The 23,582-nt window shown below is 43.0% G+C and overlaps 1 protein-coding gene across 4 annotated transcripts in view; it reads right to left on the bottom strand.

Annotated features, from left to right (window-relative positions):
- vps13a (vacuolar protein sorting 13 homolog A) overlaps positions 1 to 23,582 on the bottom strand; it is a 58,342-nt gene that overhangs the window by 14,588 nt on the left and 20,172 nt on the right. For 2 of the 4 annotated variants that reach the window (XM_015972715.3, XM_015972718.3), the window contains exons 31-55: positions 23,368 to 23,471; positions 22,243 to 22,410; positions 21,834 to 22,141; positions 21,613 to 21,760; positions 21,263 to 21,434; positions 20,989 to 21,113; positions 20,731 to 20,900; positions 19,548 to 19,804; positions 19,149 to 19,333; positions 18,910 to 19,053; positions 8,036 to 8,245; positions 7,787 to 7,930; positions 7,575 to 7,676; positions 7,343 to 7,495; positions 7,006 to 7,264; positions 6,774 to 6,934; positions 5,530 to 5,633; positions 5,069 to 5,372; positions 3,246 to 3,385; positions 2,846 to 3,140; positions 2,573 to 2,677; positions 1,077 to 1,223; positions 863 to 994; positions 645 to 778; positions 198 to 266 (exon numbers count right to left, since the gene is read on the bottom strand). In XM_015972715.3, the coding sequence (XP_015828201.3) occupies positions 198 to 266; positions 645 to 778; positions 863 to 994; positions 1,077 to 1,223; positions 2,573 to 2,677; positions 2,846 to 3,140; positions 3,246 to 3,385; positions 5,069 to 5,372; positions 5,530 to 5,633; positions 6,774 to 6,934; positions 7,006 to 7,264; positions 7,343 to 7,495; positions 7,575 to 7,676; positions 7,787 to 7,930; positions 8,036 to 8,245; positions 18,910 to 19,053; positions 19,149 to 19,333; positions 19,548 to 19,804; positions 20,731 to 20,900; positions 20,989 to 21,113; positions 21,263 to 21,434; positions 21,613 to 21,760; positions 21,834 to 22,141; positions 22,243 to 22,410; positions 23,368 to 23,471 (4,240 nt within the window). The remainder of the gene's footprint in view (positions 1 to 197; positions 267 to 644; positions 779 to 862; positions 995 to 1,076; positions 1,224 to 2,572; positions 2,678 to 2,845; positions 3,141 to 3,245; positions 3,386 to 5,068; positions 5,373 to 5,529; positions 5,634 to 6,773; positions 6,935 to 7,005; positions 7,265 to 7,342; positions 7,496 to 7,574; positions 7,677 to 7,786; positions 7,931 to 8,035; positions 8,246 to 18,909; positions 19,054 to 19,148; positions 19,334 to 19,547; positions 19,805 to 20,730; positions 20,901 to 20,988; positions 21,114 to 21,262; positions 21,435 to 21,612; positions 21,761 to 21,833; positions 22,142 to 22,242; positions 22,411 to 23,367; positions 23,472 to 23,582) is intronic. The other 2 variants (XM_015972716.3, XM_015972717.3) reach the window with 2 other exon arrangements.

Genomic DNA, 23,582 nt, shown 5'->3' with positions numbered 1-23,582 from the left:
TTAAGTATCTATTATTCATCTGATATCTAATATTTAATGCGTTTATTTTCTGTCTTGAATATGCTAGATGAACAAATTTTACTTGCACCATCAGAAACAAACTACTTTAAATATACATCATTTTCTTTTTAATCCTCCAACCCTCATCTTGAATTCAGAGCGAGTCAGATGAGTTTCTGCACGTTGTATTTTTCTACCTGTCCTCATTCTGTGAGAAGGAAAGGTCGAGCAACGAGTTAGACACCCATGAGGTTTCTTCCAGGAGCCTGCATGACCCACACAACACACAAACACCATCACCATCAACGGTACGGCTACTCGGGAAATCTGCTGGCTCTACAGACGACGACGAGCTTCAAGTGCTGTAAAAGTAATAGTAAATAAAACTTTCTGCAGCTTCTCTGGCCTCTTGTGCGTGGACCAGCTGTAAAAAAATTCAACCGTGGTAAAAACTCCCAATTTTTTGGTCTCTGCAAGCTTTAAGGGTGATACTAACTTGTAATTTTGGACATTTTTGATCAACAAAAACCAAAATGAAACTATGCACACCCTGGTGGATTAGTGATTAATCGCATCCCATCATGTCAGAATTAAAGCGCTGATCTAAAAACTGTGACTTCAACTTCATCCGTTGGTTTTCTCACCTTTGATGGAACAGAAGAGTGTGATCTTTGGTGTGATTGATGATGAGGAAGGGGGCTGCACCATCATGGTACTCAGAGAAGCGGATTGTGGCCGAGTGCTCGGACAGATTCACGTCTACGATAATCCCACCCATCTGCAACAACAGGATTTATCTGAATAAAACCTGATTGAAGGCTCAGGGTAAAGGAGTGATAACCTGACGCGCCCGTCTGCTCACAGAGTTGTCCAGATGCAGCAGCAGGCAGTTTTCCGGTTGTGTGAAGTGAACGGTCAAAGGAGGAGCTAAACAACCTTCCACTTTGATTTTTATCAGCTTGGTATCGTTCTCCGGCCAGAACGGAACCGCTGACTAAAAAACACCAAACAAAAACAAAACATTTATGCAAACAGCTGAGTCTGCATGGCTAGTGAGTGATGGGTTTAGCTGGGACCTGCTCTGGCTGTGCCTCAGTCCAGTTCTCTTGTCCCTCTTCACAAACGAAGATCCGGTGTTTGGTTCTGTTGACCAGCATGTAAAAGGGCACAAAGGTCACGATGCGGGTGAGACTGAAACTGCTCGCCTCGATCTTCACGCCAACCTGGCAGTGGATGGAAACCACACAACAGATCTTAAAGGTGACAGTTCTAACATACTACCTCGACAGTGACACGAGTCAGTTACTGTGACGGAGAGAAAATAGATCTGATCATAATTCACCGATTAGTTACAAATAAAAAGCTCATTGTTGACAGAGCGGATGAGAGCTTATTTATTGCTCTGTTTTACAATTTACTGATGACACAGGTTACATCATACATCAGATTGCCAGATCTACCTGGCTTTGAACAAACCAGGCTCGCTCTCTCTTCTGGACCAATGTTTGGCTGAAGTGAGGGTTTGGCTTGCCAACAATTTCCTTAAGCTGAATGATTCTAAGTCTGAGGCACTCCTGATGACCCCTAACAAAACCACACACTTATCTTCTGATTCGGACACTCTCCCATATGACCTCAAGCAGTGTGTTACCAACCTGGGGGTGAAACTGGATACACACTTTTCCATGGGCCCTCAGATTAACGCAGTGGTCAGATCGTGTTTTTACCAGCTGCGCAGACTAGTTCGCTTAAAACCGATCCTGAAACGGGCACACCTGGAATCCGTAATTCATGCTTTTATCACCTCCCGACTGGATTATGCAAATTCCATTTTAATTGGTTTACCTGCCTCCGCTCTTAACAGGCTTCAGGTCGTACAGAACGCACGCGGCAGCCAGGTTTTTAACACCCCTAGAAGAGACCATATCACACCTGTACTGGCACGGCTCCACTGGCTACCCGTAAACTTTAGAGTCAAGTTTAAAATCCTGACTTTTGTTTTTAAGGCCCTGAACGGTCTGGCTCCGGATTACCTGTCGGATCTTGTCACTCGTTATGTGCCAAACTGGGCGTTGAGGTCTGCTGATTGCCTGCTGCTTCGTGTTCCATCAATGAAATACAAAACGCGGGGGCAGCGTGCTTTTGTCTACGCTGCTCCGACACTCTGGAATGCTCTTCCTCTTTCAGTGAGGCTGGCACCATCCCTCCTCCGGTTCAAGTCGCTACTTAAGGCTCACTTTTACGACCAGGCATATTTAAATCCCTGACTTTTATTATTTTACTATGTGTCTTTTTATTGACCGTGATTATCTGCCTTGTTGTGTATTTTATTGTTGACCGTGTTTTGTTTTATATTGTGTTTTTACTTTTTATTCTGTACAGCACTTTGGTTGGCTGCCATGCCGTTTTTAAATGTGCTTTATAAATAAAGTTGGTACGGTATCATAAACCACAGTTTGATTCATTCGTTGATCTATTTTTTCCACCACAGTTACTAAAGTCTTTTGAATCCTTTATGCTCCACATAACAGAGTAAATGCCAGAGAATCTGTTAAGTTTCTTCAATCCTTACCAGGTAATCTTTGAATCTGCCTTCACATTTCACATCTCCATGGCTACCAACTGTGTCCAACGAGAACTCCTTTGACAGTTCGCTGTCTGAGATCATGAGACGAACCTGAAGGCAGACAAAAGTTAGAACCCTCTTAGCAACTGTAGCCAAAGTCATAATCGTGTTCCTAGCTAAGCTGCACTGTTTTCTAACAGCCAAGAAAATAAATCTAATCTAGTCAAATTGACAAAAACAAGTGAGATGGAGATCTTCCCTTGCCCTTTGTCCTTTTACCTTATTGTTGTGCAGAAAGTTGCGAGGCTTGAAGGAGAAAAGCAGGGGCATGTGGTAGTCTAGCGGATGTTTACGGTGGATATCGTCAGCCTTGTACTGCAGCAACCTGCCCGTCTTATTCAACATCCAGTACGGTGAATGAATAGCAATAACAGTTTGTCCTGGATCTCTTTTAAAATGGACCGCTATGTCCAACTCAGCCCTCTTCATCTCAGTCATGTCTCCATCTTCTTCATCATCCACTTGTAGAGAGCGGAACACAATGAAGGTGATTTCCTTCTGGTCACTCTGAAGACTGTAAGACAAAAAAATCCATTACTTTATTGAAGATAGTCCCCACATGTAGGTTTAAACAACACACAAAGACAACAGTTCTGAATTCATCAGATGTAGGTTCCACCTGTACTCAGAAGACCAGTCCTGAGCCAAATAATCCACCAGCCGGAGATCAAGACTTGACTGGTCGATGACGGCAGTGTGAAGCTGAGCAGAGTGACCTGGATTCAGAGTAGCTTCAGGGGCAGAAACTCCACTCTCCTGCTAAAAAAAATACCAGTCATGAAAAGATGCATCAGTCTGGAAAACTAAATACCGTAAATCCTCTAATATTGGCCTATTTTCAATTAACGGCCGGGTATCATATTTTGGCCGGTGTCGGATTCGGCGGAGGTGAATAATGGCCGGTTTTTTATTGTGGCCGGGTGGAATGTGGTAACAAGCAAGTACGGGGGGCGGTTGTGTCATCTGTCTCACTTTTGATTTGCCAGTGACAGACCGTGAGGGTAACTTTAAACGTGCGGAGACGAAGAGGAGGCGAAAATTTGATATCAAGTTCAAAGAGAACGTGCTGATTATGCTGCAGAACACTCTGGGGAGCAGTAGCAGGGGTTGTATGAACTAGTCACTAGTCGACTTCACCGCTCTATAGTGACTTTTTATGTCTGTCATCGACTAGTCGCTGTCACGTGATAATGACCGGCAAGATGCAGTCCACGGAAAAGACAGCAGCCTGCTGCCAGCAGGTGACGAGCTCCTGCGCGTCAGGAGGCAATGCGCTGTGCCAGAGCGTCGGTACTGACACCCGCCGTAAAACGGACATTTGACCAAATCGTGACCTTTACCCTCTTGTAATTTAACCTTCCCCTCACCCCCATCCTAACCTTAACCAGCTTGCGCATGCAAAGCTCTGATTGTTGACGCGCTCCAGACATCTGCGTCCTGAGCACGGCCACAGTAACATGATCAAATCAGGTGTCGCCACCTCAAAAACTAATTTAACACGCGTTTGTTCATGTCGGCTCATTTCCTTTTATGTTTTCTGTCTTTTATTCTTTTATTTGTGCCTGATGCGTTTCGCTGCTGTGGATTGGGGCGCATCACCTGTTTTGTCCTCGGTGATGTACCTAACTGATGTGGCCGGCGTGCACTCCGCTGCTTTTGCGGTCAGTAGATCTTTTAGAACTGCAGTTCAAAGGTAACTCATGAGGTGAATATATATGAACCCAGGTAGCAGTTTCTCTTTAGGATTGAGAGGAGATGCAGGAAGATAATAAACAGGCAGGACAGAAAAATAGTCAAATAAAAACAAGTTTGTTTTTCTACCTGGTGGTTGCAACAAACAGACACCATTGAAGGTATATCAGAAGGTATATTTTAATGTTTAGAGCAGCAGGAACTCAGAGAGGCTGCAGGCGCATCAGTGAGTTTGCGGCCGCTGCGCAGGGGGAGGGGGGAGAGGGCTGAAGCAGAAACTACCGTTGTTAAAAGAAATGTTTAACTTTGAAAATGAGGGCGCAATTTTAATTGTCAAAAACTCCAGCGAACCATTAGTTCATTTTGCTCAAATAGAAATTGAGGCCTGCCTCTAATTCTGGTCCTCCTTCCAATAAAGGCCTGGAGCTTGATGAGCTTGAGTCAAATACAGGCCCGGGCCTGTATTAGAGGATTTACGGTTATCTACAAATTGTTGAGTAGAAAAATGTCTCTTTACCCATTAGAGGCTATAAAATAAACAGATTCTGATTTACTTCTACATCACTAAATCTTTTATACAGCTGCCTAGTTGCAACTGGGACTCCTGCATTTTAACAGAACAGTGTTGGATGATGTCATGGTGTTTGGGCCTTCTATTATGCACACTTTGTGACATGCCAACTTCCTTTTATGGGTGTATTAATGAATGATGACCCATCTGAGTGGTTATTACTGCCATTCAAATCCTACCTTTAGTTTGTAAGTGATGGGATAAGGCAGCAGATTGCGTAGCAGCATTGAAGGCCAGAGGTGAAACACAAAGGGCACATCAAAGTGATCCCCAGCACCCCCCGTGTGTTTGAATGCCACTGCATCCTTTACTGGCACTATATTGATTGTCATCACACCACCCTGATCACCACGGCGATGGCAGGTCTGACAGAGGTGCTTGTCGGCCTCTTGGTGACTGATGTCCTCGTAACTGAAGCCCTCTGACACCTCAAACTGCTCATCATCTCCGTCCTCCGTTGTAGGCTGAAGGCTAAGCTCAGACCTGAAGGGGGCAGCATAGTGCAGCGTTTGTGAGTCAAATGCACTCAAGATGGGGCTTCATCAAAAATGTTCCGTTGTTCCAGAAAGAGCAGGGACTGTGGGGTGAAGATCAAGAAGTTCAATCAAAACTGCATAAGCATGCACACGTTTGCACTCACCTATAGGAGTCCAGAGGGACACAGAACTCCTTCGCAGGAAGAGCTTTACCCAGATATGTTGATCCCTCAAACACTTTAAATGGTATGGAGAAATGATTGATAATCTGGAAAACAAAAAAGAGGGAAATTTATTTTTTGGGTCGTGTGGCTTTAAAAAAATAAATAAGGAAAATTCCTTTAAAGGGACTTTACGGAGTTTTTAATTTTTATGCTCGCGATTGCCCCCTCAGGCCAAAAGTGTAACGGCAGCTTCAACAGTAGGCTCATGCACGAGGTGCGTATGCTGTACGTGCACACTCCTTAACGAAAATAACAGCTGAGACCCTTGTGTGTGTGTGTGTGTGTGGCCCGGAGGACAGAGGACAGGAGAACTCGCAGCTAATTAATTAAATAATTTGGTTCTGTATCTTTCTCTTCAGCAAAGCCGACAAAGGTTTATGATGGGTCAGTCTCCCTGCATGCTCAGATCATTCCCTTCCCTTGCTTGAAAAATTGTTCCAAAATGAAAGTTGAACCCACATCTTTTTTATCTGTGAATTCAATGCCGTTCGGCGAGTCTCAAATAAAAATTTGGGCATCTTACTGTAAAACACATACCATTAATGTAAAAAAGAAACCCTAAATAAACTATGTTCACATCCAGAATCGAACCCAGGTCTTCTGTACGAGAGTCCGACGTCTTACTAGGTGAGCTAAAGCGCCAGTGACGTCCTTTTTTTCTGTAATATTTATATCCTTAATGAGAGCTGAAACATCATTCAAAGAACGATTCGGAGCGAAAATGGCTATTTTGTTGCCAATTTGCAGGAAATATCTAAAAGAAAGTTCAACAGAAAGTAGCTAAGGGTCCTCAGAAATGTAGCTAGCTTTGTCACTAGGCGTTAGGAACAGCGACAAAGACTAAAGCTACAGATAGCAAATGCTACGGGCTATGCCTGAGCGTGAACGCGCATGAAGCAGCCTGCTCGACCCAACCAACTCTTTTTCTGTGATTTTACAGAAAAACAGGCAATCACAGTAAAAATGCCAGGGCTCATTCTACAGGACCAGGGCATTGCAGGAGAATGTATGAAGATACATGTTTTGGCTGTCAAACTTCCATAATGCCCCTTTAAATGACTTGGATCAGCTGAATTTTAAAAAAGCATTATAAAAACAGTAAATTAGTGCAACTTTGCATAATTTTCCAAATCAGTGTAAAACTGATATAAATAAAGGACGTTGGTGCAAGACTGCTGATGTACCTGAAAAGGAGAGCGGATCTTGATGTACTTGCTGCCTTCCTCTGAGGATATCTGACACACCAGGAAGCGAGTAACTCCCGAGTCATTGTGCATGACGCTGTATAACCCCCTGCCGACTTTGATCAGCGGGATCGCACTGGCTGAGGTGTGCCCCTCTGGAGCTGAAAACAAGCAGAAAGAGATTTCCGCAGCTGATTAACTTAGTGTAAAAAGAAAAAAAAAGTACACTCACTGGGCTTTATGTAGTAGTCTTTTCCACTCAGGGAGATCATAGCTGAGAACTGATCCGAGCCCGGTGTGGATGTGTAGTCCATCTCTAAGGTTTGGCCGTCCTGCAGCGTGACTGTGTGGTTGGTGCTCTGGCTGTGGATGGGACAGAACAGCTCACTGTGACGGACCGATACTGGCAGGCCCAGCAGGTTTTCCACTATAAATGGAGCTTCATCCTTTTGGAAACACTCTGAGGTCTGTTTGGCTGCCTCTGCAAATGCCTAAAAAACAAAACAAAAAAAACAATGACAATTATCTCTTGTTTACCAAAAATGAGCGCCCTTTATTCCTCCTCTTACCGTTCCCAGGTTACTCAGCATGGTCAGTCCACATTTGGAGAGTGTGATGTTGAGCTTGTCTTTACTGCAGATTACAATCACTGTCTTATAGTCTGGAATACTGTAATCTACTTCATCTGCCAAAGCAGGGGTATTCACAGGCTTCTTCTTCATCTGGTTAAAAAACAGGGACCTCTTAGATAAGCATTTATGTGTATCAATAATAAACCTGAGCCCGTTTGTTTCACAGCACCTTTAACTCCAGAGTCCACGGTTGGAAATTTTCTCCCGTCTGGTCTTCTAAAGGCTCCAGCAGCGGCTCCCACACCCCCAGCATCTCGTTGTAATAGTGAACCTGAAAACAAAACACAAATGAAAAGACCTCACAGTGGGACGGGGAGACAGGTAAAGTAAGAGACAGCTCTGAGGTCAGATACTCCACATGATGTGGTTTTGTTTTCTTACCTCCAGGTTCAGCTCACTCTGCAGGTTAATAAGTGTAGACCAGTTACTCACACCTCCGTTAAAGGAGGACTTGGCCAGAAGCATGGGGACGGTGCGGTGTCCCACACCAGCCTCCAGAGTCAGACAGATGGACTTTATGGACACCTGCAGTGACAGAGAGACATAGAATAGGGACAGCAGAGTGTGCTTAAGCATCAAACTGAATATAATATTTAAACATACATTTTATGTCCAAATGAGGCTGAGCACCTTTAAGGATTCTCCCTGGGGAATCAGGGGGGTCAAAGACTTTGTGTCTTCATCCCCTTCCTCCTCCAAGAACCAGAGTTTGAGGTCCTTCCAGCTCCGCTTATTCCAAAGATCAACAGGAACAGGACTGTCCTGCTCTTCGGGAGTCTCTGCCGTGGGCGTCAGCGCTGACTGGATGGTCATCACTGTGTTGATGATGACAGGAGACACCTGGGCAGCGACAAACAAACAGCCGTCATACCAACTTTTCATCCCTGAGAACTTTCTTCATTTTAAATCTACTGGAAGCAGTGTTTCCCCAGCTGTGGTGATGGTTGGAGGGGGGGGGGGGGTAAATTATGACACGTCTCACCTTTATGTTAATATTGTTTTATTTGATGCACTCCACTTTGAACTGCACTAATCCAGCAACTGCTGCATTTTAATAACTAGTATTAAAGGTGAATACACCAATATTTGCACAAGAATAATTTCTGTTTTAAACTCTCAGTGACACACTTTGCAGGGGGATTTGGCATTTAATTTTTCTTGGCGTCTGGGAAAAACATCTCCTTTTGCCCCCTTTATTTGACTTTCTGCCCCCTTTATTTTGGTCCAAGATCATTACTGGGCTGGCCCCATTAAAAACATTCTACACCCCTGCTTAGTAGACTTAATGAAGCATTTTTATGCCAGTATAAAAATGACTGAAACACAAATTTACATATTTGGCATTATTGACCAATATCTTTGATTTAATTCATTTGTTAAGAACATCAAGATGCATTACAGTGAACATTATAATAAAGTAAAATTTTCTAGTGCAGAGAGGAGACAACCCATAGAAGCACTGATTTGATCTCATTTCAGAGAAAAATAGAACAGGTCAGATGCATCTAATAAATAAAATAACTAACAAACTCAGGAATCTGTTTCTTTGCTTCATTGTTCTGGTGCTGAAAACATCACTAATGCGAATCAAAGGAGATACACAGATGAATGCACCTCTTATTATTTGGAAATTAGTGGGTGTGGTTTACATCAATTCATTATTTTAAATCTGAAATTGATATGGATTGATCAGAAGTTGTTTATTTATAAACTATTGTTTATTTGAAAACTATTTACAGAGCAGCCTCAGAACTGAGATTAAATATTTTTGATCACAATAGTAAAGGAATCTTACAGAACAAGTTTTTCAGTAAAATCAGAACATTAATATTTAAGTGCATGAAGTAATGCATCTGAACCATGATCTGAACTCATGCAGTAGGAACTAGGAAATATGAAATATTAGAACCAGACACAACTTTTTATTTAATTTTAATTTGATTTAACGGATTTTTTCCTAACGTTGTTGGGATTTTTCCCCACACACAGTTAAACAAAACAATGTTGATTAAGGTGTGTGTGTGTGTGTGTGTGTGTGTGAGAGAGAGAGAGAGAGAGAGAGAGAGAGAGAGAGACAGAGACAGAGAGAGAGAGAGAGAGAGAGAGAGAGAGAGAGAGAGAGAGAGAGAGAGAGACAAAGAGAGAGAGAGAGAGAGAGAGAGAGACAGAGACAGAGAGAGAGAAAGAGAGTGTTAAAATAATTTTAAGAAACCCGGACCGGAGCGGAGGCAGTGACTGACGCATGCACGAGTTGTTTTCAGCTCGGTCATGTCAAATGCACCACGTACGTTGCGAAAAAAGTAACCTTAAATATTGAACTGAAAAATAGGCGAGCTGATGAAAACGTAGGGAGTTCTGAAGAAACGTGAAGCAAGCACAGAGAGATCTGTTATGTCTGTGTGTGTGTGTGTGTGTGTGTGTGTGCGCGCGCGCGCGCGTGGATGCCTGGGCCGAGCTGACTGAGCTCCCGGTGCAGAGTTTTGTGTGTAGGGAGGGGCGGGTGCAAAAAAAAAAAAAAAATTAACAAATAAAAAATTCAATAAAACTTGGGATTTCAGCCGTGGCGGGCCGCCACGGCTATGCCTATGTAAGGGAAACACTGGGAAGACATTTTTAATGGCTCATGCAAACCTGTAAAAGCTTATGTAACCCAGAAGCTAGAACCTTAATGAGGTATTAACTAATTGGCTTACTAATATGATCCATCCTCAATTTAGATAAAATATAAAATATAAATTAAGGAAATTAACAATACTAATTAATAGATATCTAATTAACTAATAGATAATTTCATAATGAATTATTGGAAGGGTGAATAACTAAAATAACGAGTTTAATATTAAACATCGGTTAAAACAAGAATCTTGAACATCACTAACAGAAACAGAAGAGGAAAGCTGTATACTATTGGTCCAGGTGGGAATCTGAAATTTCATTGGCTGAGAGAAATAAGTCCCGCCTCCGCGAAATAAAACCGTGCGACGCAGCTGAGCGAGAGGAGAGACAAACGGCTGTGCAGCACGCAGATACAGAAAGCAAAGACTGAGCGGTTAGAGAGAGAGAGAGAGAGAAAAAAAAACAACGGTCGAGGCCGTGAAGAACCCTGATTTGGGTGCCGCATAGATAGAGGGAGAGGCGGACTTGACTCCTTCTAATAAGAGCTAGGAACTTGGAACCAACGCGATTTGTGTGGAGACGACAGAGTGAACCAATCCTCTGTAGGAGGGAACCGTTGGAGCGCGTTGGCTGGGTTTTTTTTTTCCTTGGGTTTGATCCCGACTCCTATGATCACTCACTTGGAACGAGAACTGGATTTCTTCCTGACGAGGGAGATGGCGAGCCTTAACCACTGAACGAACCAGGACATCTCAAGTAACTGAAGAGCAGACTGCTCTCTTCTGTGAACAATCTCAACGGTGCGGTAGGAAAAAATCGCACCACCGGACTCTGACTTTCACCCCAAGCGTGGGGATTTGACTTGACGCCGGCTGACTTGTGACTCATATGATCAAATCTCATACCGAGCATTTTACTATTGTCGATTGTTTTCATCTGTTTTTGTGTGTTATCTTTATGTGTTATATTTCCCATTATTATTAAAATTTAGTATATAAACCGTTTCATGCTATACCCGTGACTCCAGTCATTCTTAAACAACCTCCAATTCTCCCCGAACCTAATTATTGGCCCATTTGTTTATTTTCTCTTTTAATTATCTTATTGTATCCTGTAATCCGGTTACATAAAACTTGGCGAGCCAGCCAGGAGAATTGTAGAGTTGTTACCTTAGCTAACCATTGACTGACATCATAAGAGTGCCTGGAGGTCACAGTGGTTTGCCATTTTGGCATTATTGGTACTTTTGAGTGTTTTAAAATGGAAGTTGTGAAAACAGAAAAGGTCAAAGTTTCAAATGCTGTTTTAATCAGTGGGTTAACTGATACAGACCTTGATAACGAAGTCTTTGGGTTTATGGAAGGATTCGGACCAGTTAACAGGCGCATTAAGTTACCAAACTGTGATCAGATTATTGTGGAGTTTCAACATGAAGCCACTGTTAAGGAATTAAAGAAACAATGTTTACCCTATGACAAACCTTGTACTAGGAACCCAGATGTTTTCTTTCATATTCAAGACCTAGCCAGCGCGTACAGTCTAGAAACTAGCACATCTGCCACTGATGCCTATCTGTCAGAGCTCAGGGACATAGCTGCGCGTAGCAATCAATCATTTAAAGACCTTCTAATGGAGGAACTGGCAAAAATTGGGGAATCTTTAGGAAGGGATACCCATGCATCTGAACCAGTCACTGAACCAGAGCCAATGCTCCATAGTGACCAAGTTACATATTCCCTGCCTTTAACACCAGAAGTTAACTATATGAACAACTCAAAGGACAATTGTCCACCTACAGAGACTGGAAAACAAAACCCTTGCATTCCACCAAATCTTTTAAACACACCTGAGGTTCAGCGAGTTATTGTGGAACACATTGTTAAAAGCAGTGAGGTTATCCCTCCGCCTACTTCACAATACAGACTAAAACCGTTCTCAGGGCGAGTTCCACACCCTTCTTTTGAAACTGACTATGATACTTGGCGTAGTAGTGTAGTGTTATGCATAAATGATCCTTCACTCACCAAGTCCCAAATTGTACGAAGAATCGTGGAGAGTCTGTCAGCCCCAGCAGCGAGCATCGTTAAAGCTCTTAGTCCAAAATCCGACCCGGAAACGTACCTTGAACATCTCGATTCAGCTTACGCAGCTGTCGAAGACGGCGACGAGCTCTTTGCTCGCTTCTTAAACACAAACCAGGACAGTGGTGAAAAACCTTCCGATTACTTTCAGAGGTTATACACCTTGTTAAACCTAGTTATTCAGAGGAATGGAATTTCCTCCAGTGACGCCGACCAGCAGCTGCTCAAGCAGTTTTGCAGAGGCTGTTGGGACAGCTCGCTGATTTCAAACCTGCAACTCGAACAAAAGAAAGACAACCCGCCTCATTTTACAGCACTTCTCCTCAAACTGCGCACTGAAGAAGACAAACAGGCTACTAAAGCAGCACGCATGAAACAACACTTAGGGGCACAACGAACTAGAGTGTATTCAAATGTGCAAACAACATGCTCTCAGAGTAAAAACACTTGTGAACTGGAAATAGATGATAACTGTGATGACTTACGCAAACAAATCGCTGAGCTCAGGAGCCAAATTGCACAGCTTAAGGTTAACAACACAGATAAAAAGGCAAAGAAAACTCAAAAAGAGTCAAAACCCCGTGTGGGGACTAAAATTCCAGATGAGCCCAAACAGATTCAGCAGATAACAGCAGTGGTGCCCAGACCAAAGCCTGGATACTGTTTTAAGTGCGGAGAAGATGGGCACATAGCTTCTAGCTGTAGCAACGAGCCAAATCCAGCACTAGTTGCAACTAAAAGACTTGCTCTTAGACAGAAGCAGCGCGAGTGGGAGATGTCAAAGCCAATTGCTCAGTCTCCTCCTTTAAACCGGTAGAAGCTCCTATCGTGGGACAGATAGGTGCTAAAGTAGAACCAAGTCCCTCTAAGGAAAGGACAGAGAGACTTTTTTGCAAGCCAGTTCATGCTCATTCAGTGCCAAAACTTCCCAAAAGATTAGTGGGTGGGCGATGCACAGCTACAGTCTCAGTTAACAGTGTTGAGTGTAATTGTTTACTGGATTCAGGGTCCCAGGTAACCACCATTGCCAATTCTTTTTACCAAGAACACTTACCTGACCTCTCAATTAAACCCATCAGTAATCTGTTAGAAGTCGAGGGCGCAAACGGTCAAGCAGTTCCTTATTTAGGATACATAGAGATAAGTGTCACATTTCCAAAAGAGCTCGATCAGTCTGGACTTGAGTTACCTACCCTTGCGTTAGTGGTTCCGGATATAAGCTCAAACTCTGATACACCACTACTCATTGGCACAAACACACTCGATCCTTTGTATGAGCAATTGTCTGCCAATAACTTACCTGATTCCAAGGCACTCTCTTATGGGTACCAACATGTGCTAAAAGCCTTAGCAGTCAGAAAAAAACAAAGCAAAGATGGACGAGTTGGTGTGGTGAAGCTTCGAGGGAGAACCCAAGAAGTTCTCCCTGCAAATAAAAAACTGTTACTAGAAGGGTTTATGCAACCCAGCCAAAACAAGCATGAGCCTTATGCACTCATTGAACAACCCACCAATGGTTCTCTACCAGGGGGTATAATTGTAGACTGTTGCCTCATTTCCTTACCTTCACATGGTCCATACAAAGTACCTGTTGTACTAAGAAACGAAACTAACCATGACATCACATTACCCACTAACTGTGTGATCGCTGAGTTAGTTAAAGCCGATCGTGTTATGCCATATCCAGAACCTGACAAAAGTGATCAGAAAGTACTTGCGGCGTGTAGTTCGCAGCAACAGACTTCACCTTCAAACCCTCCTCTCAGTTTTGACTTCGGTACTTCGCCCTTGTCCGAAGAATGGAAAGGGAGGATCACCAACAAACTTAACACTTACTCCGATGTGTTTTCGCACCACGATCTTGATTTTGGTCATACACAACAGATAAGACATCACATCAACTTAAAAGACGAGACCCCATTCAAACAGAAATCTCGGCCGATCCATCCACATGATTATGAAGCCGTGAGAAAACATTTGGAAGCCCTCTTGGAAACCGGTATAATAAGAGAGTCGGAGTCTCCATTTGCCTCACCAATAGTGGTAGTTCGGAAAAAGAATGGTGAGGTACGTCTATGTATAGACTATAGAAAGCTTAATCTGCAAACCATTCGCGACGCATATGCCCTGCCTAACTTGGAGGAGTCCTTTTCTGCTCTCGCTGGATCACAGTGGTTTTCTGTGATGGACCTCAAGTCAGGTTACTATCAAATAGAGATGTGTGAAAAGGATAAACCTAAAACTGCTTTTGTTTGCCCGTTTGGGTTTTATGAATTTAACCGTATGCCACAAGGAATAACAAATGCTCCAAGCACTTTCCAACGGGTTATGGAAAAGTGTATGAAGGACATTAATCTGAAGGAAGTGTTAGTTTTCCTAGACGACTTGATCGTCTTTTCCAACTCCTTGGAAGAACACGAAACCAGACTTTCTCACGTTCTTGAACGGCTTAGAGAATACGGACTCAAGCTATCACCAGATAAGTGTCGTTTTTTCCAGACATCTGTGCGTTATCTTGGACATATAGTATCTCGAGATGGCATAAAAACCGATCCAGATAAGGTGGAAGCACTCAAAACATGGCCGAAGCCTCAGACTTTGAAGGAACTCCAATCTTTCTTAGGATTTACCGGTTATTACCGACGCTTCGTTAAAGATTACTCAAATATTGTCAAGCCACTAACATCTCTCACGGCTGGTTATCCACCCAAACGGAAAAACTTTAAAACACCACCATGTAGATCAAAGTACTTGAACCCCAAAGAACCCTTTGGGAATCGTTGGAGCCAAGACTGTGAGAAGTCCTTTCAAACTATTATTGAAAAACTTACCACTTCGCCAGTTCTTGGCTACGCTGACGCAAAACTCCCATATCTAGTACACACAGATGCTAGTACGACCGGACTCGGTGCAGCGCTATACCAAGTGCAAAACGGTGTCACACAGGTAATCGCTTATGCAAGTCGCGGTTTAAGCTCTAGTGAAACTAGGTACCCTGCGCACAAGTTGGAGTTTCTAGCCTTAAAGTGGGCCATAACAGATAAGTTTCATGACTATTTGTATGGGAACACATTCACTGTCATTACTGATAATAATCCGTTAACTTACCTCTTAACAACGGCAAAACTCGATGCAACGAGCTATCGTTGGCTAGCTGCGTTGTCCACCTATAATTTTGACATCAGATACCGTGCAGGTACACAGAACGTTGACGCGGATGGCCTGTCTAGGAGGCTGCATGATAAACCTGAAGACAACTCAAAATTCACTGAGGAATGCCAACGACTAGATGAGTTCCGATCTCATCTTTTATCCTCTGTCAAAGAAGTCGAGCTTCAACTTCAAGCCGAAGCAGTGAAGGCAACATGCCAAAAGCACATGGTCTTGGATGAGACTGATTCTCCTTGTGGTTTAGTTCAGTCACTTGCCATGTCTGCAGCGGCCATTCCAGACCTATTCCAGTTGGAAGACAATAGTGACAGTTTCTTTGCTGTGCCCAAGTATAACCATGCTGACCTTGTCTCCTTGCAGAGGAAAGATCCAACCATTGGCCGAGTCATTCAGCTGCTTATGACTGACAATAAACCGCCAACTGATACTATTGCAGAACCCCCGGTGGTTCTTAACCTTTTGAGAGAGTGGAAACGGTTTGAGTTTCAAAATGATTTACTGTACCGGAGACGCCAATTAGGACCAGAGACATCATTGCAGTTAGTCTTGCCTGATTCATTACGTTCAACAGTCATGCAAAGCCTACATGATGATATGGGGCATCTTGGGGTTGAACGTACGACAGATCTCATTCGGTCCCGTTTTTACTGGCCAAGAATGGCTAGTGATATCGAAATCAAAGTTAAAACTTGCGAAAGATGTATCCGTCGGAAGGCCCTCCCTGACAAAGCTGCTCCAATGGTGAGTATTACCACCACCAGACCTATGGAGTTAGTTTGCATGGATTTTCTCTCCATAGAACCAGACAGTAAGAACACTAAAGATGTCTTAGTGATTACAGACCATTTTACAAAGTATGCAGTGTCCATCCCAACCAAAGATCAGAAAGCCACCACCGTCGCGAAGAACCTGTGGGAACATTTTTTAGTCCACTACGGGTTTCCTGAGCGTCTTCATAGTGATCAGGGACGGGATTTCGAATCACGTACAATCAAGGAACTTTGTTCTTTACTTGGTATCCGTAAAGTCAGAACGAGCCCTTATCACCCTCGTGGCAACCCCGTTGAACGGTACAATCGTACATTACTCAGCATGTTGGGAACTTTACAAGCCACTGAGAAACATCACTGGCGCGATTTTGTAAAACCACTTACTCACTCGTACAATTGTACAAAAAATGACGTGACGGGATACTCTCCCTACGAGCTAATGTTCGGTAGGCAGCCTCGGTTGCCTATAGATATTGCCTTTGGGTTACCGCATTTGAACAAGCCCTCTATAACTCATTCTCAGTATGTTAAAGAACTGAAGAGTCATCTGGAACAGAGTTATGACATTGTCATAAAAAACTCTCAAAAAACAGCGAGGAAGAACAAAGAACGGTTCGACAGAAACATTCGTGAGTCCACACTAGGTGTGGGAGATCGTGTTTTAGTCCGAAATCTTCGCTTAAGAGAAAAGCATAAATTAGCAGACAAATGGGAGCAAACAGTGTATATAGTTCTCAAACAGATGGAAAACTTGCCAGTATACACTGTAAAACCAGAGAACGGAGAAGGACCCAACAGAACACTCCACAGAGATCTTTTACTGCCTTGTGGTTTTCTCTCTTCATTAGAAAATGAAACAGAACGCGTTACGAAACCTAGCAGACCTCATACAAGACAGAGTTCAGCCTTAGAACCTGACCCAGATGAGCCACTTGACGAAGAGGTAGATGAGTTTTATTACTCTGATCTTCCACAAGTGCTAAACCGACCATCCTATCAAATAGCGGTCACCTTGCCAAATAGGGAACTCATAGCAGATTCAGGACCGGTAAATAATATTCAACAACAAAACACACTATCCTTACACACAGGGGATCGCAAGGAACCAACCTTAGCTGGTAATGAAAATGCTGAATTGTCCTTACTTGACAAAGGCATCAACACCGAAACATTCTTACCTGACAGAATGAGTGAAACTGCGACATTCTTACCTGAAAGAGTGAAAGAAGCAGCAACATACTTACCTGAAAAAATGAAAAAAAACGAAGTATACTTACCTGACGTAGAAACGGGGGATGAAACTAACACAAACCTACCTCAATTGGATGGTGTCCTAAAGTCGCAGCAACGTGATGTAAGTTTTGAACCCATCATACACGATCAGACACATACATCTGAAAAGACCAAAGTCTTAGAGAATAGCTCATCAGCTCTGTCGGAAACAGAGAGCTCACTTCGTCCTGTCTCAGTTGAGAATCAAACCGAAACGGATGAGCATGATACTGTGCAACCAGAGATGTATGTCAGGAGATCTGAACGAAGTAGTCAGCCTCCTCAAAGACTAACTTACTCTCAATTGGGCAATCCACTAGTGACCGTAGTTAGGTCCCTTTTCCAAGGACTTAATAAAGCTTTTATTGACTCTCTTACTCAAGAAGTTGTGTACCCCGTAGAAACAATGCACAGGGACGTGCATGATATTTAATGGGGGAGGATGTAACCCAGAAGCTAGAACCTTAATGAGGTATTAACTAATTGGCTTACTAATATGATCCATCCTCAATTTAGATAAAATATAAAATATAAATTAAGGAAATTAACAATACTAATTAATAGATATCTAATTAACTAATAGATAATTTCATAATGAATTATTGGAAGGGTGAATAACTAAAATAACGAGTTTAATATTAAACATCGGTTAAAACAAGAATCTTGAACATCACTAACAGAAACAGAAGAGGAAAGCTGTATACTATTGGTCCAGGTGGGAATCTGAAATTTCATTGGCTGAGAGAAATAAGTCCCGCCTCCGCGAAATAAAACCGTGCGACGCAGCTGAGCGAGAGGAGAGACAAACGGCTGTGCAGCACGCAGATACAGAAAGCAAAGACTGAGCGGTTAGAGAGAGAGAGAGAGAAAAAAAAAACAACGGTCGAGGCCGTGAAGAACCCTGATTTGGGTGCCGCATAGATAGAGGGAGAGGCGGACTTGACTCCTTCTAATAAGAGCTAGGAACTTGGAACCAACGCGATTTGTGTGGAGACGACAGAGTGAACCAATCCTCTGTAGGAGGGAACCGTTGGAGCGCGTTGGCTGGGTTTTTTTTTTCCTTGGGTTTGATCCCGACTCCTATGATCACTCACTTGGAACGAGAACTGGATTTCTTCCTGACGAGGGAGATGGCGAGCCTTAACCACTGAACGAACCAGGACATCTCAAGTAACTGAAGAGCAGACTGCTCTCTTCTGTGAACAATCTCAACGGTGCGGTAGGAAAAAATCGCACCACCGGACTCTGACTTTCACCCCAAGCGTGGGGATTTGACTTGACGCCGGCTGACTTGTGACTCATATGATCAAATCTCATACCGAGCATTTTACTATTGTCGATTGTTTTCATCTGTTTTTGTGTGTTATCTTTATGTGTTATATTTCCCATTATTATTAAAATTTAGTATATAAACCGTTTCATGCTATACCCGTGACTCCAGTCATTCTTAAACAACCTCCAATTCTCCCCGAACCTAATTATTGGCCCATTTGTTTATTTTCTCTTTTAATTATCTTATTGTATCCTGTAATCCGGTTACACTTAGATTAGAAATGTTTAATTAAAAATCACAACTCCCATTAAAAACATTTACCTTCAATAACAGAGAGTTGATGGAGACTTCCATGGCCTGAGGGGAAGACGGGGCCTGAGTACTACTAAAGAACACCTGACAAGGATGCAACACAGTGGTCTCGTCGTTTTTCCGCTTCTCTCTTATGAAGGGACACGCTATAACCTACAACCATCAAAACCAGACGTGTTAATAGCATCAATCATGTGTGTTTCCTTTAAACTTTAGTTTCAGAGTTAAATCACAATTAAAATACAAACCTTTAAATCTTTGATGGCAGCTGTCATCAGCGATCCCTCTGCACTGGTTTTCATCACTAGTTCACACTGTGTGGTCATCACCAGCGCCGGTGCGTCAGCACGAGTCAGGTCGGCCACAAACACAATCTCTGGGTTACGCACCAGAACGTTCATCTCAGTCTTTGACACTGAAGCTGGAGCTGCACCTGAGAGCCCCCAAAAGCATCAATTAAATATTTGTTTGTATATCACCAAGCAGCAGGTTTCAATCATCAAAACAAACTTTTAGCCTCTCCAAATAGTTCAAAAACGGTCAAAATATAAAGATTTGACTATGTTCTGGATTCATTAGGTCCAATTTAGCTAAATAAAGATACAATTTTGTAATTGATGATTTAGTTTCAAGTAATACCAACTCACTGGAGTCTTTAGATAAGGCAGATGAGTTCATGTTCTTCTTTTCTCCAGCACCCGTGTTATTTTTGGATTGTTTCTCCTGCGCAAAACCCTCCGCGGTGGCTTTAAGAAAGATGTCAGCCACCGTGTGCAGGAACTCCATGCTGGCACACAGGTACACATCCTGCACCACCGTGTCTAAGGTGGTGCCTTCATGACCCTGACGGTAGTTCACCTCCACCATCATGTTCTGCTCAGCGCCCGGCCGCATCTTCATCATCCTGGAAGAGTGCAAGAAAAGAAGCAGTGTGAGATCAAATATTTTCTTATTTCATAAGTAAAACTATTTATGCTCCTCCTTCACACACCGGAACTGCGCTGCTCTGGGTGGCTGCATGTTGGAGTAGCTCTGTTGACTATATGTAAGTTTAGCCTTTTCTTGGACATTTTTTCTTCTAGTTTCTCAAGAAAAACTGTATTTTTTGGACACTTTACTTTTCTGTTTCTGGTGCTGTGAAGCTTGGAGGATTTTTACTGCTATTGTTTTAGCTTTTTTCACTTTTTGAGCATTTGTTATGATGCGTAACCATGGCAACAAGCTGATTTACAATCGGGAGCAGCTGATTAACATTGGAAAGGCTGAAATAAGACCTCAACTGAAGCCACAAATCCCAAATGAGCTAACACGCAAGAAGCGTGGTTGCAGAGCGGGAGCAAAACGGAGACGGAGAAAGAGGAAATTCAAACCATTTCTTCCATCGATCATAATGGGCAATGTGAGATCACTGGCCAACAAGATGGAGGAACTCCAAGCCCTTTCAAGGACTCAGCCAGAGTTTCGGCAGTTTCGGAACCGCTGGAGGAGATAATGCAAAGAAGGATTCTCCAGAGAATCAAGAAAATGATGAACAACCCTGAGCATTCTCTTCACAAGACTGTCCGACAACGGAAGAGTGTCTTCAGTCAGAGGCTTCTTCAGTTTGGCTGCAACACTGACCGCTACTGGAGATCCTTCCTGCCAACAGCCATTGTAATATACAACAACTCTTTGATGACTTGATTATTATTATTATTCTGAGCTACTACAGCAATCAATTTCCCTCTGGGATTAATCACATATTTTTGAATTGAATTCTAGAAGTACAGAAGAAAATAACCGGGTTGTGCTGAAGCAAAACTAAAAGAATCAAAAGTTCTCGTCTCGGACCTCGGGGTGACCATCTTTATTTTTGGTCTCTTGTCATCTAGAAGACACGTGTTGAGTTGAACAGACGCCTTCATGGAGCTGTCAGAGAACATTTGGACAGAGGTGGAGATGGTGCCCAGAGTAAATTCAGCCAGCTTCAGCTGCTCATCGTGCAGGTCTAAGAGTTGAATCTGTTAAACAAAATAAAACACACACATCTCAAATGTTGGATAAAACCTATTAGAGAGTGTCCAAATGCCCGTGCCTGTGTTACCATACCACATTCTCGTTAGGACTGTAAACCACCAGCGTCATGGAGTCAAACTTAAAATCCACCTTGAGTGTCGTCTTTAACTTGCTGTGTTTCTGGGACTCCACTACAGCAGATGTCACCACCGTGTTACCTGCATCAACACCATCATCGCATCAACATCACATTTTCAGATCTAGAAGCTTTCTATGGATTTAGACAATAAATTGTGGTTAAAATTGTAATGTCTGCTAAAGTTATTTAAACATAGACTCACGCTGACGTGCAAGCATAAGTACTTACTGCTAGCCGGTCCGGTGGCTCCAGAGCCCTGGGACTCTCTGTTGGACATTGAGTCAGAGGAGTGATCGGCTGGAGCCAGAGTAGCCGCGGGCTGAACTGCATCAGATTTCTCTGACAGGTTCTCGCTCAGAGTCCTCAGGACTATGATCATGTCATCCTGACAGAGAATCAGCTGACAGGAGCAAAAACAGAAAGTCATAATTAGAACTGTTCAAATAATTTTCAGGTTCTTTCGACAAATAGATAAATCGATTGATCAGTAGATAGGTTGGTAGATAGATCAATAGATCAACAGATGGTTCGATAGATCAACAAATAGATCGATATCACCGCCATACGTTACTACTTACGCTCATCGGCATCAGATGAGCAGTGATTTCTATGTCGGGGATGCTGTGATACCAGTTAGATGAAAGGTTTCTTTGAATTTCCAGGTCTAGACAGACCGGCTTCAGAAGCTGCATCTCTCCTCGAAATTGCCCATCTTTGTAAGTGGTTCTGAAACAAACAACATCCCAACATTCAGAAATAAATCCTAAAACAGAACAACTTGAGCCAGTTCCTCTCTGACCTGAACATCTTGAGGTTGGTGAGTTTCACGGTCATTATATCAACAACAGGCGGGATGGCTGCATCGCTTTTAAAAGGCTTCTTGGCGAAGCGGTTCTTAACGGACAGCCGACCAAGGTCAGCTACGATGACATTTTCTGAGGATGACGACTGAGGGAGGAAGATCACAGGTGCATTGAAGTGAACGCTGAGAGCGATTCTAGAGCTCCGCTCTGCCAGTTCCTTCACACCGGAGGCTGCCTTTTCTGCAGCTTGGACCGTAACCTCAGCCAGAGCTTCTTTAGCCTCCTGGAAATTATTAATAAAAGCCTGGGAGAGGAAGAGAGATGCAGAAATGAACACAAAACAACCCCATGTCCAAACTTTAACATTAGCATATCTGAAAAATCACAAGAATAATGGACTCTTACCAGAATGGAGGAGACAAACTTGTTGAGGAAGATGACTTGAATGCACCCCACTGTCAGTGTGACCGAAGTGTCAACATTAGACATGTCCAGATACTCGTCTCCTTCTGTCGCATCTGTGTAGTTTACCATCCGGAAGGCAAATACCTCCTTGTCAGCAATGGAGACGGCCTGAAAAGAAAAAAACATGACAGAGTGAAGTCAAATAAAGCAACATCAAAACTCTTACATAGGTCCAGATTAGGGGTGAGCGGTATGAACGGTATACGGTAGAAATTATATTAATTTGGCCAACGGTAGAGATTTTGACTATATCGGCCTATCGCGGTAGGGCATGTTGATGACATCATCAAGCTGCGTCTGTTGAGGCTGAAAGCATGGAGCCTGTGGTGGAGGAGGAGGAGGTTCTCGTAAAGAAGACCGGTGCAACATCGGTCATTTGGACTTGGTTTGGCTTTAAGGAGTCGGATGTGGAGCAGAACAATATAATCTGCAAAGTATGCCGGAAGAAAGTATTAGCGAATAGAGGGAATGCATCTAATTTGTTTTACCACCTCAAAACGAAGCACGTTGTGGAATACGAAGAAAGCCAAAAACTGCGTCCTCAACAAACGCCCAGTCAGTCGAGCTGTAAGGAAAAAGGTGGTCTTACACACCAGCAGACGGATATTTTACAAGCATTTGCTAAAGGCACTCAGTATGAGAGAAATAATCAACGGTGGATTGATATTACAAATACCATTACCACGTACCTGTGTAAGGACATGGTGCCGTTTCTTACAGTGGAGAAAAGCGGCTTTCGGGACATGATAAAGACGCTCGGTCCACGTTACGAGGTACCGAGCCGCAAACACTTCAGCCAGAGATGCCAAAACTGTACGAGAAAGTCTGCGAGCAAGTAAAGCAGCTGCTGCAATGTATCTGGTATGCGAGTATGTTTAGAAACTGTCATTTTTGACGTTTATACAAAAGAAAGTCATATATCGCAATATATACCGTTACCGCACATTTTTCATATTATATCGCAATATAGATTTTAGGCTATATCGCCCACCCCTAGTCCAGATTATGATCATTAATGACAAAAAGTACCAGAACACATATTAAAATGGCAGTTTTAAGTTGTACCTTCTTATACAAGGCATCTTTGTTGCAGTCTAAAATCACAATGTTCTTCAGGTTGGCTTGGACCTCCATGTTCTTCTTCCTCATCAGGACCTCAGAAACCAGACCTGCAGGGACAGGATTTGTTTAGGTCTTATTTTTGGAGAGGTATGAATTCACTACCTCTTTGCACGGTTCTGATTTTGTGATGCTTCTAGTTTTCTAATCAACTCTTCTAC

The sequence above is a fragment of the Nothobranchius furzeri genome, chromosome 17 (assembly GCF_043380555.1).
Source record: "Nothobranchius furzeri strain GRZ-AD chromosome 17, NfurGRZ-RIMD1, whole genome shotgun sequence".
NCBI lineage: Eukaryota > Metazoa > Chordata > Actinopteri > Cyprinodontiformes > Nothobranchiidae > Nothobranchius > Nothobranchius furzeri.
Note: the sequence above shows the minus strand (reverse complement) of the source record. Positions and strands in the feature narration are given on the sequence as shown.